Source organism: Varanus komodoensis, unplaced genomic scaffold, assembly GCF_004798865.1.
Source record: "Varanus komodoensis strain SLA01 unplaced genomic scaffold, ASM479886v1 scaffold27, whole genome shotgun sequence".
Taxonomy (NCBI): domain Eukaryota; kingdom Metazoa; phylum Chordata; class Lepidosauria; order Squamata; family Varanidae; genus Varanus; species Varanus komodoensis.
The window spans coordinates 7,330,454-7,347,812 of record NW_025335701.1 but is presented as its reverse complement, the minus strand read 5'-3'; the positions used below and the strand labels follow the sequence as shown (position 1 = coordinate 7,347,812).

The 17,359-nt window shown below is 46.8% G+C and overlaps 1 protein-coding gene across 1 annotated transcript; it reads right to left on the bottom strand.

The window, feature by feature from the left end:
- Nucleotides 1–418: 418 nt before the first annotated feature.
- Nucleotides 419–14,640, bottom strand: LOC123025317 (dipeptidase 2-like). The gene is made up of 9 exons (XM_044433905.1): nt 14,596–14,640; nt 13,500–13,629; nt 12,159–12,306; nt 10,858–10,930; nt 9,062–9,238; nt 8,426–8,513; nt 6,039–6,114; nt 3,247–3,382; nt 419–535 (listed from the first exon to the last, which is right to left on the bottom strand). Exons 2-9 carry the CDS (start codon nt 13,543–13,545, stop codon nt 419–421), a joined length of 861 nt encoding a protein of 286 aa, XP_044289840.1. The 5' UTR covers nt 13,546–13,629; nt 14,596–14,640.
- Nucleotides 14,641–17,359: the final 2,719 nt, after the last annotated feature.

Sequence of the window (17,359 nt, the reverse complement as noted above, 5' to 3'; positions counted from 1 at the left end):
AAAGCACATTTACGGGTTATTTAGGCACATGGGAAAAACATGCAGCATGTAGGTACCTGCAAAGGGACTACCAAGATGGAGCCCACACTGGGAGCTTTTATAGCCTCCCAGGTACATGCCCAGTTTGGAGAAGTGGTGCAGGGCCGCTGGGGCAGTTTGCTAGAGGACGTGAGAGTATGGAAGGAAGGAGTTGCAGGACAGGCAACTATTCGCATACTACGGTATACAAGCAGGAACAAGACTTGCAATATGATTTCCTGATCAGTCAGTATTCCACCGTTAGTCAAAAGCTGTTCTTCCAATGCCAGGCTTTCGGCAGCCATATTATAGTAGGGATTTCACTCATTTTGTCCTGACTGTTTCTATGCAAATGCACCAGTAACAAAACATTATCTGTTTGTTTGTTCCAGTGAAGAAATCAATTCAAAATGACCGCTCCAGGAGGAGATTTCCAAGTGAAACGGCAGGGGCTGTCCAAATCTTCCAGGGAAATTTCTTCTTCACTTGCTGGCATAGAATCACTCTCATCCCGCACCTGGAAGAAGTCAAATTCAGATATCACCAGAAGGTAAGACTGGTGGCATGCTGAGATGGGTAGGTTTGCGCTAGGTGCAATTAATCCTCTGCAGCACTGAGCTCTTAGGAAGCATTTGCAAAGCTTCTCCTATAGAGGGCCGTGGCATGTCCCTGCCTTATAAAAGCGGCATTTCAGTGGAAAACCTTGCAGAAAAGGACATTAGGGTCATTTTCCTGGCCCTGTCCAACCAAGAAGAGCTTTTGCAAATATCTCCCTCTTCTGGATGTTTAAAAATACACAAGCGGGTCTAACAGTAATAAGTGTGTTTGCTCAGATGAGCTGCCTAGATCAGGGCACCAAACTCTTTTGGCTCCAAGGGCCACACCAGATATCTGTTAGGGCGGCAGGAACTGCACACCACTCTTGCTCAAATCCACCTCCTGCCCAGAGGCAGTTTGGAGGCCTTAGACCTGATTGATTAAAACAACACACCCATCAGTAATGATGGTTTTCAGACCACCTGTTAACCCAGGAATCCTGGCTCCTGGCCCTTCTCCTTCCTCTAATCCACTCCCCTGGAAGATCCTGACAACCTACCCTGTTGTCACCTGGAACTTTTTCAGTTATAAATCCCAGAAAATAAGAGAGAATGTCCCAGGAAAAGGCTCTGTTATTCATGCCATAGAAGCCCTATTCCTAGAGTGTCCCAGGAGAGAGGCAGAAGCCTTCAGGCATGGCTTCTTATGGCACTTCAGGGGACACACCAGGAACAAGGTTCTATGGTAGCAATCCAGAAGCTCATTTCTAGAGCAGTTTCCTTTTTTGATTCCTCTGTCCTGCCCCCCTAGGGGGAGGCTGTCAAACTGGACTTGGGGACCAGCTGTAGCTCATAGGCTACCCACTCTGCATCCTGTCAGCAGATACTGTTAGCCGTAACCTTATGTTATTCGCAAAGTCATGCCTGACCCATTGCGACCCCATGGACATTCCCCCAGGCTCTCCCAGCCTCCACCATCGCCTGGAATCCACCTGAGCCTACCCCCACCTCCCCAGTGACCCCATTCAGTCACCTCAACCTCTTACACAGCCATACATTGCAACTGGGAAAACCATAGCCTTGACTATACGCACTTTCGTTGGCAGGGTGATGTCTCTGCTTTTTAGTATGCTGTCTAGATTTGCCATAGCTTTCCTCCCCAGGAGCAGGTGTCTTTTAATTTCTTGGCTGCAGTCCCCGTCTGCGGTGATCTTGGAGCCCAGGAAAATAAAATCTGTCACTACTCCATTTCTTCCCCATCTATTTGCCAGGAAGTGAGAGGACCGGATGCCATGATCTTAGTTTTCTTAATGTTGAGTTTCAGGCCAACTTTTGCGCTCTCCCCCTTCACCTGCCTCAAGAGGCCCTTTAGTTCCTCTTCACTTTCTGCCATGAGAGTGGTATCATCTGCATATCTGAGGTTGTTGATATTTCTCCCAGCAATCTTAATTCCAACTTGTGATTCATCTAGGCCCGCCTTTCTCATGATGTGCTCTGCATATAAGTTAAATAGGCAGGGCGACAGTATACAGCCTTGCTGTACTCCTTTCCCAATTTTGAACTGATCAGTAGTTCCATGTCCAGTTACCACTGTTGCTTCTTGACACACATACAGGTTTCTCAAGAGACAAATAAGATGGTCTGGTACTCCCATCTCTATAAGAATTTGCCACAATTTGTTGTGATCCACACAATCAAAGGCTTTAGCATAGTCAATGAAGCAGAAGTAGATGTTTTTCTGGAACTCCCTAGCTTTCTCCATGATCCAGCGTATGTTGGCAATTTGATCTCTAGTTCCTCTCCCTCTTTGAAATCCTGCCTGTACTTCTGGTAGTTCTCGGTCCACGTACTGCTGGAGCCTAGCTTGTAGGATTTTGAGCATAACTTTGCTAGCATGTGAAATGAGTGCAATGGTGCGGTAGTTTGAACATTCTTTGACATTGCCCTTCTTTGGGATCGGAATGTAAACTGACCTTTTCCAATCCTGTGGCCACTGCTGAGTTTTCCAAATTTGCTGGCATATTGAGTGTAGCACTTTAACTGTATTTTCTTTTGGGATTTCGAGTAGCTCAACTGGGATATTGTTGCCTCCACTAGCTGTGTTGTTGCTCAGACTTCCTAAGGCCCATTTGACTTCACATTCCAGGATGTCTGGCTCGAGGTCAGCAACCACCCCATCGTGGTTATCAGGGACGTTAAGGTCTTTCTTGTATAGTTCCTCGGTGTAATCTTGCCACCTCTTCTTAATCTGCTCTGCCTCTGTTAGGCCTCTGCCATTTTGGTCCTGCTTTCTCCACCAACAGCTTGAGACACCACCTTGTGATCGCAGGTGTTCCTTTCCAACCCCTCCCCACTTTGCAACATGGATTTTGTGTGATGTTGAGGTCATGCTTGAGTTACTCTTTGACATCATACACCTTAGCTTTTCCCCGGACTTACATGGTAGGAACTAATAGCACTTCATCTTGAACTTAGTTAATCCACTCAGATAGAGATTGAGGATTAATTTTGTGGTCCTCTCCAACCCTGCAATGGGATGTCAGCTGCCCATCCAAATGGACAGAATGATTCAATATACCAGTTGTACCTGGAACAGCATTGCTAGCACCCAAACCACACTAACAGTGAAGAACAGTTCTGCCAAAGAAAACCAGCATGACTCAGAAGGTGCTTAAAAAAACCCAAACCCTACTTTTTCCACCTCTCGGAAAATACGAAGGAAGTTATCTCTCAAAATGCCTTTCAGTTCTGCCTCGCTCCAACCTCTCTTCAGCAGCTCCTCAATCAAAGCTGGATATTTGGAGACATCCTCCAGGCCTTTGGGATGTCTGTTTGCAAACAAAACATGGAAGGAATTATTCCCCATGAAACACATGCTTCAACTGTTCCATAATCAGAGGGGTAGAAGAAATGTGCTTATATTTTCCAGAGCAGGCAAGGCCTGAACTCACTTAAATTGCTTTTGGAAATTAAAAAGTGGTCACCCGATTTGAGTTTTGGGTTAGGATTAAGGATTAAGGCCCAACAAAACACATTAGTATCAGTAACAGTAATATCTCTATTCTTCCCAAGGAAACAAAGGCAGTTAATAACAATGAAACCACAGTGCCAAGAAACAATAAAAGTGAGTCAGAACCTAGCAAGCAAGCAAGCAAGCAAGCAAACAAACAAAACAATCCAGATAGCAGAAAAATGCTGGAAAATGTGCATGGCCCACATCAGCTTAGAAAACCCTCAGACAGGGCAAGAAGGTGGACAGTCCTCTGTAGGATAGACAAAATTCCACAATGCAGGTGCTACCACTGGGAAGGCCCTGCCTCGCATGCTTGCATTCCGACAGTGCAGAGCAGGGCTTCAGGTATTGATCCAATGCACAGAAGGATGTGCAAGGAAGAAGCAGGTTTTTCCGTCATGGTTTTCCTGCATTGTTCAGGGCATGAACCAATATTTTGAGCTAATTCCAAGTGCGAAAGTGAATACATGACCAATACTGCAGAGCGTAGGACACAGGTCCCGTCCATCAAACTGGGCAGCGCCATTTTAAAGCAAGTTTCCAAATGCTTTTCAAATTCATAACAAACCATGCAAAGGAAAAAACAGTGCTTACGTTTTTTCCTGGTTCTGGGCACTGAAGTGCCTGGGAAAGTTTCCGTGGCTATTTTCTGCATGTTGTGCAGTCATTAAAGGCAAGCCATATGTTGCAAGATGATGGGGCACTGCAAAAATCCCCCAAACATGGGCATCCTAAAATACTGTGGGACAATTTCTTTAACGTAATGTGCAGATCACTTGTGTCAGTGGTGTAGATCAAGGCAGCCGTTTCCAGGCCTTGAGCGATGCAGACGCAAACCCTGCTTACCATCGTACCACTTGCTCGACAAGGAGCAGGTGGAGAGCAGCCAAGACTTCTGTGCAGAGTAAACATTTCTTGTTTAGAACAAACAAAACATTCTTAAATCCCTGTTTAGGTATCAGCCAGGTCAGTTTGGGAGCAGCTGACTTCTCTGTTCCAAATACTTGCAAGATGTTGACCTCTAATTAGTAAACATATAAAAACTGGTGTTTCCTGTTCTGGCAGGGAAATGCTCAGATGGTGCTTTGCATGTGGGAAGAATCACCCAGTGTTTGTGGAAGTCGGCTAATTGATAAGGAAATGAAGCTTAGTCATCTCTTGCATCTCCCATAATGATTGCCCAACTTTCTCAGAAGCAATTGGATAACTTTCTTAGAGGTAATTGCGCAACTTTGTTAAGATGATCATAAATTATAAAGATAAGCTGAGTGTAATCATACAGTCACAGTAACATGGAGTTAGAGGGCAACTTAGACATCATCCAGCCCTGCGCAATGAAAGTTCTGCATCCTGGGGCACAAGCAGAGCATCCCTGATGGATAGCTGTCCAGCCTCTACTGAAATGCCTGCAGAGAAAGAAGGCCCATTGTTTCCTGGGTCAAAGGGTTCAAAAAGGGACTTTGGAGAAATCCGCAACAGAGCTAAATGAGTTTGGATGTTATGGATCTGACTTTGGATTCCACCAGTTTTTTCTGAGTCATGTGAATTCCACTGATTTACAAACCATTTTCTAACTTGTGGGGAAGAATTGACGCAAATCTGCACTCGTACGAATGCATGCTGGCCCGAGTGCAAGAAAATGGTCGTGCATCCCATTAAAAAAGGCACACACATGGTTTTGTCAGTGATACCTAGCAAATTCACAAAGCACGGAGGAAAAAGATTTTTAAAATTCTGCATATCCTCGGGCTCCTGTAGTGATCCTTTTATTGGGAACCTTTGCCTAATGCTGAGCTGAACTCTGCCGCCCGTAATGTCCACCCATCCCATCTAGTTCTGCCCTTTGGAACAACAAATCTGCTTTGTCTTCTGTATGGCAGCCCATCAGATATGTGAAGCCCCATTCATAGCTACTTCATCTTCACAGGCAAAACATACCTGTCTTGCCCATCCTTCCCGCAGGTCTTGGGTCAGGACTGCTGCTTTTAAGGAGTGCCTGCCATTTCCACTGCTTCTGCAGCAGAGAAGGGCCTCAAGGTCCCACACCTTTCATGTCCTGCAGGTTCAGGGTAGCACGTGGCAGGGTGGGGGGGAGGGGGACATCAGGCCAGAGATGCTCGGGGTGAGGAGGGACTTCCTTTGGGATGGCACAACTCGCCAGGGGCGCTGTGAGGGAAGCCTCGATTCACTTAAGCGGCATGTCGGTAGAAAGCAGGGAAAGAAAAGACCAAGTCCCTCTTGTTCACCTACATTGCTGCCACTGGATGCATCTTAAAAAGATTCCTTATCTTATTAAGGAATCTAAATAAGAATCTTAATAACAGTTCCCGGAAACCAGCTGCCCACCCCTATGGACTGCCTTGAGTAAAGAGCTGATCTCTCTTCCACTTGCTCTGGAGTCAGATTGGCTTGATGCAAGGCAAATCCTAGGAGAGAGGGGTTGGTCTGTTCACAACTCATAGTTTACTAACTTGTTCACTCCATCATAGTCTCCACTGATGCCGATGTGTTCCGCACCTATGGTTGCCTTGATGTAATCAAGATGATCTGAGAAAAGAGAGAGGAGAGAGCCTCTGTATACGGTGGGGCAAAACAGTAGCACAACTTGGAAAGTGACCCCTGTGTAATATGGAGAGAGCATGGAAAGAGCAAGTCGCAAAACCCAACGTTCAGGGAACTCACTGGGTGGCGTTGGCTTGGTTGGTGTAGGGACTGGGCCATTCCTCTTGTGAAAGAGCCTTCGAAGGTTGTAGAAACAGAGTCTGACTCAGATGAAGAGTAGGGCCCATAATCTACGGTTGAAATGCCAAGGCCAAGAGAGCTGGAGATAAGTCACCAAGAATCAGAAAGTTTAAAATTTGGTGGGAAAGTGGGGGTAGACCTAACATCATGGCGGCAGGTTAAGGGGGTAGACCACCTGAGAGGCATCAAACATACAGGCAAGGTGGAGCCGATTTCAAAGTGTGATTTGCACTTCTCAGTTTGCAAGGGACAAGGCTATTCAGGGAGGAATCCACTGCTTCTCACTTAGCTGAATTGCTTCAGTGACTACTATTCTAACTTCCTTTCGTTACTGACTTCTGCAGTGCTCCTTTGTACTATAGAGCTGGCTTAGCTGCTCAGCTTTAATGTAATAAAGCCTTTCATTAGAAAGTCTTTGTTTTGGTCTGCTTGGAAGGAGTGGGAGAATTGTTTGTTTGCTTGATCAATTGATTTTATTTATATGCCATAGGCTCTCTGGACAGCTTACTTATGGTCAGATTCACAATAACAGCAACAGTACGGTAAAACAGTAATAACACTAAATGAGAAAAATTAATAATAATAATCAACTAATAGCAGTAATTAAAAGTAAATTAAATAAATTACTAACCTGGGGAAGGGGATACAAAACAATTAACCAATAATAAAATAATTATAAGGTAAAAGGTAAAGGTTTCCCCTTGACGTTAAGTCCAGTCATGTCTGACTCTCGGGGGCGGTGCTCATCTCTGTTTCCTGGCCAAGGGAGCCAGCGTTTGTCCGCAGACAGTCTCCGTGGTCATGTGGCCAGCATGACTAAACACCGAAGTGCACAGAACGCTGTTACCCGCCCACTGAAGTGGTACCTTTTTATCTACTTGCATTTGCATGCTTTCGAACTGCAAGGTTGGCAGGAGCTGGGACGGAGCAACGGGAACTCACCCCGTTGTGCAGATTCGAATCGGCAACCTTTCAATCAACCAGCCCAGCAGCACAGTGGTTTAAACCACTGTGCCACCTGCAGTCCCAAAATAATTATACACATCCATAAAATTATAAACCCATAAAATTACAGAATCAAAATGGTAGCAATGCCTAAAACTTTCAAAGCATCCTTTAAAATCAAGCCCAGCAGATTCGTTCTCCAAAATATCTGTGAAACCAAAAAGTCTCTAGTGCTGACGCCAGCCTAATCTCAAGAGTCCCTTCATTTCACCCTAAACTACTTTGAATGGGTTTTGAAGGGTAAGGCCCATGTTTGCCACCTTGAACACCTCAGAAGTCTAGAACCCAAGGGAGTTGCTTCCTCGGTGGATTGCCCCAGCGGCAGCTCCAGTGCTGAAGGTCACCCCCTCTGTGATTGCACAGCAAGCAACGCTCAAAGGAAGCAACACTCCGCCATGTAATTTGATGGACCAACATGTACATTCCATATGAAGGCCCAAGGGGCATGATCCGAGTAGGACATTCATGCCTAGGTCTTGTTGTGCCTTCAGTGACTCCTCCCAGGCCGATATTCTCAGCTCCGGGATGTTCCTTTCCAGTAATATTGTGGCCACTCCTCCAACACACCTCTTTGCATGCCATTTCTGGTGGCGTCTGAAAGAGCTGATTGTGTGAACAATACCAAAAATGGAGTCTCTTCCTGTGCCAGGGTCGTGAACTGTCGTGCCAGGGCGATGCTGCTGTGAGCAGGCGTCATCCATGCAGCCCATTCCTACTCAAGCTCTGGCTTTTGTCTTCTCGGTTAGAGGGTCCTCTAAGAGAAGCAGATCAGGCAATGGGTAACCTGATTCCGACTCCAAAGATGAGCTGTTTCTCCTTGGTGTGGAGGACTGCAGCTCATTAAAATTCTCTTGAAGACTCCCTTTTGGCCAGCATGCGAACAGAATGCTGGACTGATGGGTCCAGCATAGTTCTGCTTGTGTTCTTAGGAGTGCCATGTCCATCGTGCACTCCAAGACTAGTGCATTCTTGGTATATGAGACCACCAGATAAATATTTGTAGCTTAGGGTCAAATAAAGCAACCCAAGTGTAACAGGTGCTGGATCACAGCCATCACCCAAACATTTCAGCCTACCCTCTTCCCCAACTCTAGATGGAATGGCCACAAACCTGCCACAGTTGAAATGTCAACAATGTCATTGCCACAGGCCAGAATATCTGGATAGAAGGTCACCATGATCATCCCATTGTTCATCCTCTGCAAGGGGAACAAAAATCAGTACTTTGTATCTCTAAGAGACACGACAAATGTCCAAGTAGAAAAACCTCTTGCGAGCACAGGTGGAAAAGTCTTATTAATTCAAATTTTACATGGCAACTTTGTTGTTTTACTGCAATATACTAACACAGCCATCCCCACCCCTTGAAATTATCAACTGCAAAATATAAACGTGTAGCATCTGTCAAAATAGTAAAAACATATGATTATCAGATAGTGCATATCCTGGGTGGAGAGGGAGTGTAATGATTCATCAGATACCCATATAAAATATCCAGGGAACATCTGAATTTTCAAAATACGTTCCTCACCAACATTGGCAGGAGAAACTCTGTTAGGGGTCAAATTAGTTTCAGCACTGTTCTGCACCAGTACTGGCTGATATTTAAGATGCATAATTGTACCTGGAACTCTTCTGAAGATTCATTTTCCTTACTGATTTTGCAGTGAAAAGGAAAATCAAATCTCTGCTGTGAACCTTCCCCCTGCATGATCCTTCACAGGCACAAGAGATAAACTTCACCCACCAGCTGATGCAAAATATGGTCAGGAACATTACTTGAATGGCCGCAAATTGAGAAGGCTGACGAATGACTGAAAATGATGGGTGCCTTGGAGACTTTGAGAGCATCCATTGCCGTTGTGTCAGAGGTGTGAGATAAGTCTATTATCATACCCAGGCGGTTCATCTCCTTCACCACTTCCTAGCACAACATAGACAAAAGACACCTTCAGTTTTGTCATGCTGGCTAACAATAACATGCAACATGTACTTGGCTACAGTAGTGTCACTGTTCTGGCTCACATCCTGCCTTTTTACTTTGAAAGGGAATGTACGGAAAAGCCAGAAGATTGACGCACATCTCCATGCAGTAGAAATCTCTGAGACAAGAGCAGAAGTTGCAGGACTCATTATCCCCCATTTGCCTTCAATAAACTTATTAAAATAATTCAGGTTTATTAAAATCTAAGGCAAAGACTTAATTTGAGCTAATATTGCAACTTTATTCCAGGGTGACCTCCCAACATGCTGAATGCTGAAAGAGTTGTCTGATTTATCTCTCCCCTTGCGGACCAGGCAAGCTTTTCACCTTTTGTCTTTTTTGACTGTTCAATGTAAGTAGAACAGAATATCGATGCACATATATTTAAAATCTTGTTGAATTTATTTCTGTGCTATATGCCTGTGTATATATTTGTAGTTCCATAGATATCCTAGGAAAAAACTCAACAAGATGTCAAAAAAATGCAAACATGCACTGGGAATGGAGGGAAACGTGTGTTGGGGCTGCCATGAGGAATAAGCAACAGAAAGCTTCCACAGCTGAGCTTTGCATACAGACTCAGCTCCCCTTAAAAGTGGGGAGAATGGTGCCCTAAACAGCACCCCCTCCAGGTATAAAAGATGCGTGTTTGTTTGCACAATGAGATGTTCTCAAGCTGCGACCTCCCCTGTTTTCAGAGTCACCTCTACCTTCGTTTTTCCTCCTACATCTAACCCATTCCGTTCTGTAAGGATGTGCATCGATGGCATTTGGGCCAAGTCCCCAGAGGCAGAGATGAGTCCTTCAAAAGAAAAGCAACTGTTCAGAAAATTCTGATTCTGCGACAACAATAGCTTGATTTTATAGCATTTACAAATTACACGGCCATTGTAGCCCCAGAGGCCTGGTTCAGCCAAGGCACCTCACTCAGGGATACTTGGCAAGGACTAGACCACCTGTGCCAGTGATGATATGAGCTCATTGAATCTGGGGATGCGACATGGATGCCGTCTTTACATGCATCTCTTCCTAAACACCAGCCTGAGCCACTCCGGAATAGTCTGTGCTGAACTCGTAGGCTGAGTGAAATCACAGCGCATTGGTGGCACTCCTTCAAAAAGCCTGCAGGTGAGATTTTACAAGCTTTCGCAGTGCGTGCCTAAGTCCCGGATTCCATCCCTGGCATCTCCAGTTTGGAAAAAAAAATGATCAGGAAAAGCTCTGCCTGAGACCCTGAGAAGCCACTGCCAGTCAGAGCTGACTATACTGGGCTAGTGCTACTAAAGGTCCAGCCGGGGATAAGACCATTTCATATGTTCCTCATTCTGTGCATAATGAAGCAGCTACTTTCTGCGCACAGGCAGGGAGATGGAATTCTGAATGGATAGAAAGCTGGAACACCAGCAGGAGATTTCTCAGCTCTCTCAGCAGACACAGCTCGCAGGATTCTCTGGATGTAAGACCCAGATAGACTTGTAGTGCAGACATAAAGGAGTCCTTGCTGGGGGAGGCAAGATCGCTTCCTCAGAAGAGAGACAGGGGACTTTGTGTTTGCTTACTTTTCCAAAACCACTCAAGCGGTTGGTGACGGGATACAGGCTGTGTACCTTCTGCTGCGTTGCTGACTGTGCCCTGGAAAGCAAATCCAAAATACAGACATGCATCAAGGTGGGTCCCACGTTATTCAAAAGCAGGTGAGGCAGAACTGGAGGAGAAGGGTGCCGAATCTTGGGCCAGGAAAGTCTGGAGGAGGCTCACCCCTGCCTGTCCCTTCCACCTGGGATTTTCCACTGGAGGCAACAAGGATAGCCAGGCACCATTGGGCAGAATCCCAGTGCGTGGCTATAGGTCAGAGGGCCACTGCTTTAACGGTGTAGCCTTCTCAGGTTAGGGTGCAGAGTCCCAGCCCTGCTCGTTTGAGGGCTCATCAAGATATGTCTTTTAATGAAGCAACAGTGCTGCACGTGGAGGATTCCCTGATGCTGCAGCTGCCGGCTCTTTCCCGGTTCTTGACTCAGGGTACTAAGTTCCTTTGCTTTCTTGCATAAAGAACGGCAAGGGCACTCCAAAAGTAGGCAGAAGAGTGTCACCAGAAGAAGGGACCGTGTGCACTGCAAACAAAGATGCGACCGGCACACTCACTGGTGGCCAGTATCTATTGCATTAGATCACCACTGATTCACAGCAGCACAGTTTGTGCCGGGTTAGCCAGCAGAGAAAGCCAGAAATGGGCATTTCAGAAGAAATCGCTATGTTGCCCAACAAATGTATAATACCACCGCAGGGACGAAAGCACATCTACGTGGCATTCCTTGGAGCACTGTGATTTATGCGGCATCAAGCATCTTTTAGCGCTCTGGCATTGCCCCCGCAGACTTGTTTGGCTCACATAGCTGAACCCTCGATTCGAGCCAGATTTATGTCTGCCGACGTGAGCGCTTGTCAGTGGGGTGGGCAGCGCCAGGGCACGGAGGGACTCAGTGCCAGGGCCCTCCATTGGCAGTGGTCACAAGCTGCCCTCTTCAGACCTCCCTCTCCCACTCCTCCCGCCCAGTTCTGGCAACCCTAAAAGCAGCAGGGATGGGGGGCCGTGAAAACTCCCAACAACAATATTGTTCCTCCTTGCAATCCAAAGTATTTTGTGATGATTTGGTCTAGAGCGGGATTGCTGGCATGAGCCAACACACCTGCCTGATTTTTGGAATTTCTTATGGGGGGGGGGACACTGTGTGCTGCACCATCTCAGGCAGGAAAGGGTCTTGGGCTGGCCCCAGACCTCTGTTTATTTCTTGCTAGTGCTGCCGAATCCCAGATCCCTGCCTCTTGGGAAGTGGGAAGGCTTGGCCGGCCTGCCAGTTACCAGGGGGTGTTGCAGCTGTGCGTCAGCGTCATGTACCGAACCCCCAGGTCATAAAACATCCTCAGAGTCGCAAGACTGCTGTCAATGGAGTGTCCGCCTTCGATGCCGATCAGGCAGGCTATCTTGTTGCTCCGCACATCAGCGATCCCTGGATTTTAAATAAAAGAACAGATCTTAAAGAGGCAGATTAACAGAGAGCTATAGAAGGAACTGAAAGTTCCCTGGGAAAGGCACTCCTACAGGTTTCCAGATGGAATACCAACAATCAAGAAGGCATGATGACATAACTTCCTTCCTTCCTTCCTTCCTTCCTTCCTTCCTTCCTTCCTTCCTTTTGCCTATGAGTGGAAGACATCATTATTTGGCTCCCCCATAAAATTCCTTGAAAGAGGTGGGTCGATTGTACTATAGAAGCGTAATCTGGGCACAATCTTAAACTGGCTTGATAATCATTCCATTGTGGCACAGTGGCCAAAGGACTGGATGAGCACTTGGGAGTCAAAATCCCCCGGAGTCACAGGCAAGCATCCAATCCCCCCAAAGCATTCAGAGGACTCACTCCTCCCTGTAGCTTCAGGAAGCAGGAGTGAAACTGAGTGGTATAAATTGCAAGAAAGCGGATCTCAGTTAAACATTAGGAGAAGCCTCATAATGCAAGTTCTTTCCTTGCAAGTCTTGTTCCTAGCCTCCTTCCCTCGATCACCAACAGTTTCTTCTAAAAAATGGTGGGGAAAACCCTTTAGCTGATAAGAAACTGGTGATGGTTCAACTTCCATCTGGATCACACTCTTCTAGCTGAAGTCAAACAAACAAGACTGTGAGTCTGGGGTAAAACGCTACTGAGTTTTACAGGCCACGCAACAAAATGCACTTGAAACCCATTTTGGAAAAAAGCTGCGTGAGACATCGTGGGGAAAGGGGAGTGAGAGTTCATGTGCCAAGATGTCTCTCGTGATCCAAGCTCAATGCACCAGAAGGTATCAGAATATCAATACCTGGTTGCACATAACAACCCAGAATACCCAGGTTGATTATGGGCTATCGCTGAATTGTCGATGGTTACTGTGTGTAAGAGCCATGCAACACAATATTGGCTGAAGACAACCCAAAAAGAGAATGCATGGTTCATGGCCAGGTTAGGAGCTACAAGTTGCTTGTGGTAGGAAAGAAAAGAGAATCAAAGGACGGGACAAGCATTTTCTGCCTATGTTGTATCTGGCTACCAACCCATAGTTAAATCATATGCAAGGTTCACACATAACAGCAATCCATTGTTCCACAGCTGTCCACACGCAGGCTTTGCCGTTAGGTTTGAACTGGGTCAAAAGGGCTACAGCTCACCTTGTGAAGATGTCACCAGTTCCAATTCCTCGTATGTTTCACACATCCGTGTGACAACATCGACCTGTTCCAGGGTGAGGCGAATGGCATCTTTGTTCTGAGCACTGCAGGGAACATACACGGACCAAAACTGAAAGAAAAAGCATCAGCAGTGCGAGTCTGTTTCACCCTGTTTCAAGGGTCCCTAGGCTAAGATCACCCTCAGCCTAGGGTGTGTGTGTGTGTGTGTGTGTGTGTGTGTGTGTGAGAGAGAGAGAGAGAGAGAGAGAGAGAGAGAGAGAGAGAGAGAGAGAGACACCCTCTATTTTCATAGGCTTGTCTCCTAAGGAATCTTATGTATCTGCCACCAAACCCTTTTGGATTACTTAGATTTCTAGGAAAAATGTTGGCTATGCTCCGTATTGTGGCAGAGCCGGCACTTGCCAAGATGTTCAGATTAGCAGGGGTGGCTGGCAGATCTTGCCGCTCATGCTGAGCTTAGAATCACAGAACAGTAGAGTCAGAGGAGGCCACAAAGGCCATCAGGTCCACCCTGCTGGTGCAGGTCACCAAATTCCACCCTCCCACCCAGAGGCTGCCCAGTTCCTTTCTGAATGTCCCCAGTGTGGGAGAGCCCCCACTCTCCAGGCAGCTGGTCCCACTGTCGTGTTGCTCTGACCGTGAGGTAGCTTTTCCTGGAGTTTAGTCTAAATCAGATTTCTTTTAACTTAAGTCCAGTATTCTGTGTCCTGCACTCTGGACTGAATGAGAAGAGATCTTGACCTTCCTCTCTGTGACAGCCTTTGAGGGACTTCTAGAAGGCTATCATGTCCCCACTCAACTCAGCCTTCTCTTCTCAAGGCTGAACATGCCCAGTTCTCTCAGTCCCTCCTCACAGGGCAGTGTTTCCAAACCCTGCATCATTTTTGTTGCCCTCCGCTGGACCCTTCCTAATTTAGCTGCATCTTCCTTAAATCTTGGTGCCCAGAACTGCACACAGTATCCCAGATGAGGTCTGACTAGTGAGGAATACAGAGGAACTACTACTTCTCATGATTTGGAAGTCATACTTCTGTAATACTTCCTGAAGGCTTGGATGGGCAAAGAACCCACCTACCTGAGCACCAACATGGCCAGCCTGGAGTTTCTGAATATTAGTGTCTGTGGTGCTGAGGGTCCTTAGGTCAATTGTGCTCAGCCTGTTTTTGTAAAAGCATCTCAGCTTCCATGGCAGGTCATTGTGTCTGAGTGATAAAAAGACAGGAGAATCATGACAGGACTTCTTCTGGTGGTGATGGTGGTGGTGATCCACTCAAGATAAAAGTAGCCCTGGATCAGAGGTATGTGACTGGAACATTTATAAAGCTGTGCTTGCAGACATTGCTGATGGCATCGGCTAAGTGCTGCTACAGAATTCACCATTAGTACATTTCGGCATGAGTAATTGCAATAGATCAGCAGCTCTAGCTTGCTCGTTTGAACTGTCAGCTACAGATATTTTCCAGGAAAAGTCTGTTGAGAGGTGTCACAATGAGTAGCAATTTGCTGACTACAATATCTTTGCAGTACCTCTTCACACAATCCATAATCATCCAATGATCGCTGTTGCTGGAAAGGTTTGGGGTGTGTGTATGTTAGTTGTATCCCTTTTGATGTGTTTCTTGATATCGCTACTGGCAACTGCATTTTGCACAAAGTTCTGCCACCCTTTAGATTTTAAGGAAATAATCTTGCAGTCCTATGTATTTTAAGACTCAGAAGTCCCACGAAATCCGCCAGGTGAACTGACTGGGGCCAAGATTCCCTTCCCCCTCATGCCTGCTAGAGTCTAGGTGGCATTTGGGGGTGGAATTCTGCCCCCTGCTTGGTCACCTGGTTCCGTCCCCACCCATCTTATTTTTCTCCAGACATTCTCTATACCTTTGGTGCTTGGAGGGAGAACTCCAAGCCCCAGTCAGTGGCCTGAGGTGAGAGTAGTGAGTATATTCTTTGGCCCCAGTTGGAAGGGAGAAGAACGGATAATGGAATGCCCTGATCACTAAGCGGACTACTTCAGTGGCCTGGTCCAGGTGGTGGGACTAAGAGGTTCCTCCAAGGGGGATTTGCAGGCTGGGTTAAGCTTGCAGGCTGGAGTCTCCCCACCGTTAAATTCAGTGTCAGGAACTTTTTATAGGATTGCAACCTAAGTTAGACAAGTTCTAAATGAACTTTTTCTTTGGACTATTTCCCCCTCCCTTTTTTGTACAGTTTAAATACAGAAGACATACAATACAATCATCAAAGAGTTGCTTTTCAATGTTTCCTTGAGCTGATTTCCTGATACTTTCCTCCCACATCTGGTTTATGGTGACTTTTCAAAAATGCAGCTGCAGCATCAACCCGGCAGGCAAAGCACTCCCAAGGTATTTTTAGGTTAATTGTTTATTTAAACTGAACCCTTCCAGTTTGATGGTTATTCCTTCCCAGGTATTTCTTCCCTGTTCAGTGGAGCTGCAGGATTAGACACTTACTGCCTGTCGTACTCTTTTGTTTCCCATGGGGCGGGTGGGTGTGGGTGTGTTACATTACAGGTATCTTTCTATTCTTTACTCCCCCACCCCACTTTTGGAAATAGGCTGAGGGTCAGGTGAACTAAGGATCTGGGCCACGCATTGCCCACGTCTTCTGGCCAGGCAAGTGCAGTGCCAGCTGGGCAGGGCAGCCCCAAGCCTGCGCGAAGACGCCTCTCAATTCCATTCCCAGCTGCCCAGGGAAAGGCGACGCTTCAGGAAAACACATGGGAAGATGTTGTGGGGGAAATATCAGCTGTATGTGCATGCATATCCCATATTTTCCCCTCTTGCAATAAATGCACAGCGGCTTATATACCTGGCATCTTCATGTTATCCTTGCAACAAGCTAGGAAGTGGTTGGGCCGAGAGGAAGAGACTGGGCCAAAGTTAGCCAGTGAGCTTCTTGAGCAAATGTCAGGGCTGGAGCCCTGATCTCCCGAGTGTCAGGTCAGCCCGCCAAGCTCCAAGCCTCCCTGGCACTCGCACTAACACTCACACTCACTCTGCCCCTCACTCCCAGAGGACCCCACTGTGGGGCACACCTGCCCGGCCGGCATTCAGCCCGGGCAAGCTGGTCACATCCCCAAGCCTCATCACGGTGAGCCAGGGCTTTCCACGTGGCCAGGGATTGCGAATTCCCTGCGAGGGCTCCCAGCCCAACCCCGTGTAGCCCAGCCCCCTGGGTAAGCTGGGCATCATCTGAATCCAAATGTACCCATCAGCAACTGCAGTGGAATTTCGATCCAATGGACAACTGCCATTGCTCCGTGGTCAGCAAAAGGTATAAAAGAGGACTGCTCATATCATACACTCCGGGTTGATTGTCCTTTCACTGGGATTGAACTTACTTGTGAGAACAAAACACAGTTTTGCTCCTCTCACTCTTGTGCATCATTGGGCAATGTCTGCCAAGTCTGGGCCCCTTGCATCCAACACCAATGTAATTACGATGAGCACTTCCTGCCCATTTGAAAAAATTGCATCGAATCACATGAAGCAGGTTCCAAATATGGTACTGCAGCAGCAGCTATTCCTCATAGTGAGGAGAACATCAGAGAATGAGAAAGAACCTGTTTTAAGACCCTCAAGACAAGTTTTCTTTCTTTGCCACTTCTTCAGCCATCTTTAGAGCTCCTGCACCCCACCCCGAAAAAAGAAGTCCTAGCATGGAAAGTCAGGCTGAAACACAGTTCGTGACGCGGGAGAAGGTGCACCTGCCTTGAGAGCAAGAGTTTCATTGCTTGATCGTTTGAGGACAGGTCCCAAAGCGCCCCCCCTGGCCCCAGGTTCAAAATGGGCTCTTCCAAAAGCTCTTGCAAGGTCCTCACG

What these genes read in the sequence shown, in the direction of transcription:
- LOC123025317 (XM_044433905.1), bottom strand. Translation starts at nt 13,545, where the DNA reads ATGTGTGAAACATACGAGGAATTGGAACTGGTGACATCTTCACAAG. An exon ending in ACTGGTGACATCTTCACAAG is followed by an intron (nt 12,307 to 13,499) that starts GTGAGCTGTAGC and finishes TTTAAAATCCAG; the next exon opens with GGATCGCTGATGTGCGGAGC. An exon ending in GCTTGAGTGGTTTTGGAAAA is followed by an intron (nt 9,239 to 10,857) that starts GTAAGCAAACAC and finishes ATGTTGTGCTAG; the next exon opens with GAAGTGGTGAAGGAGATGAA.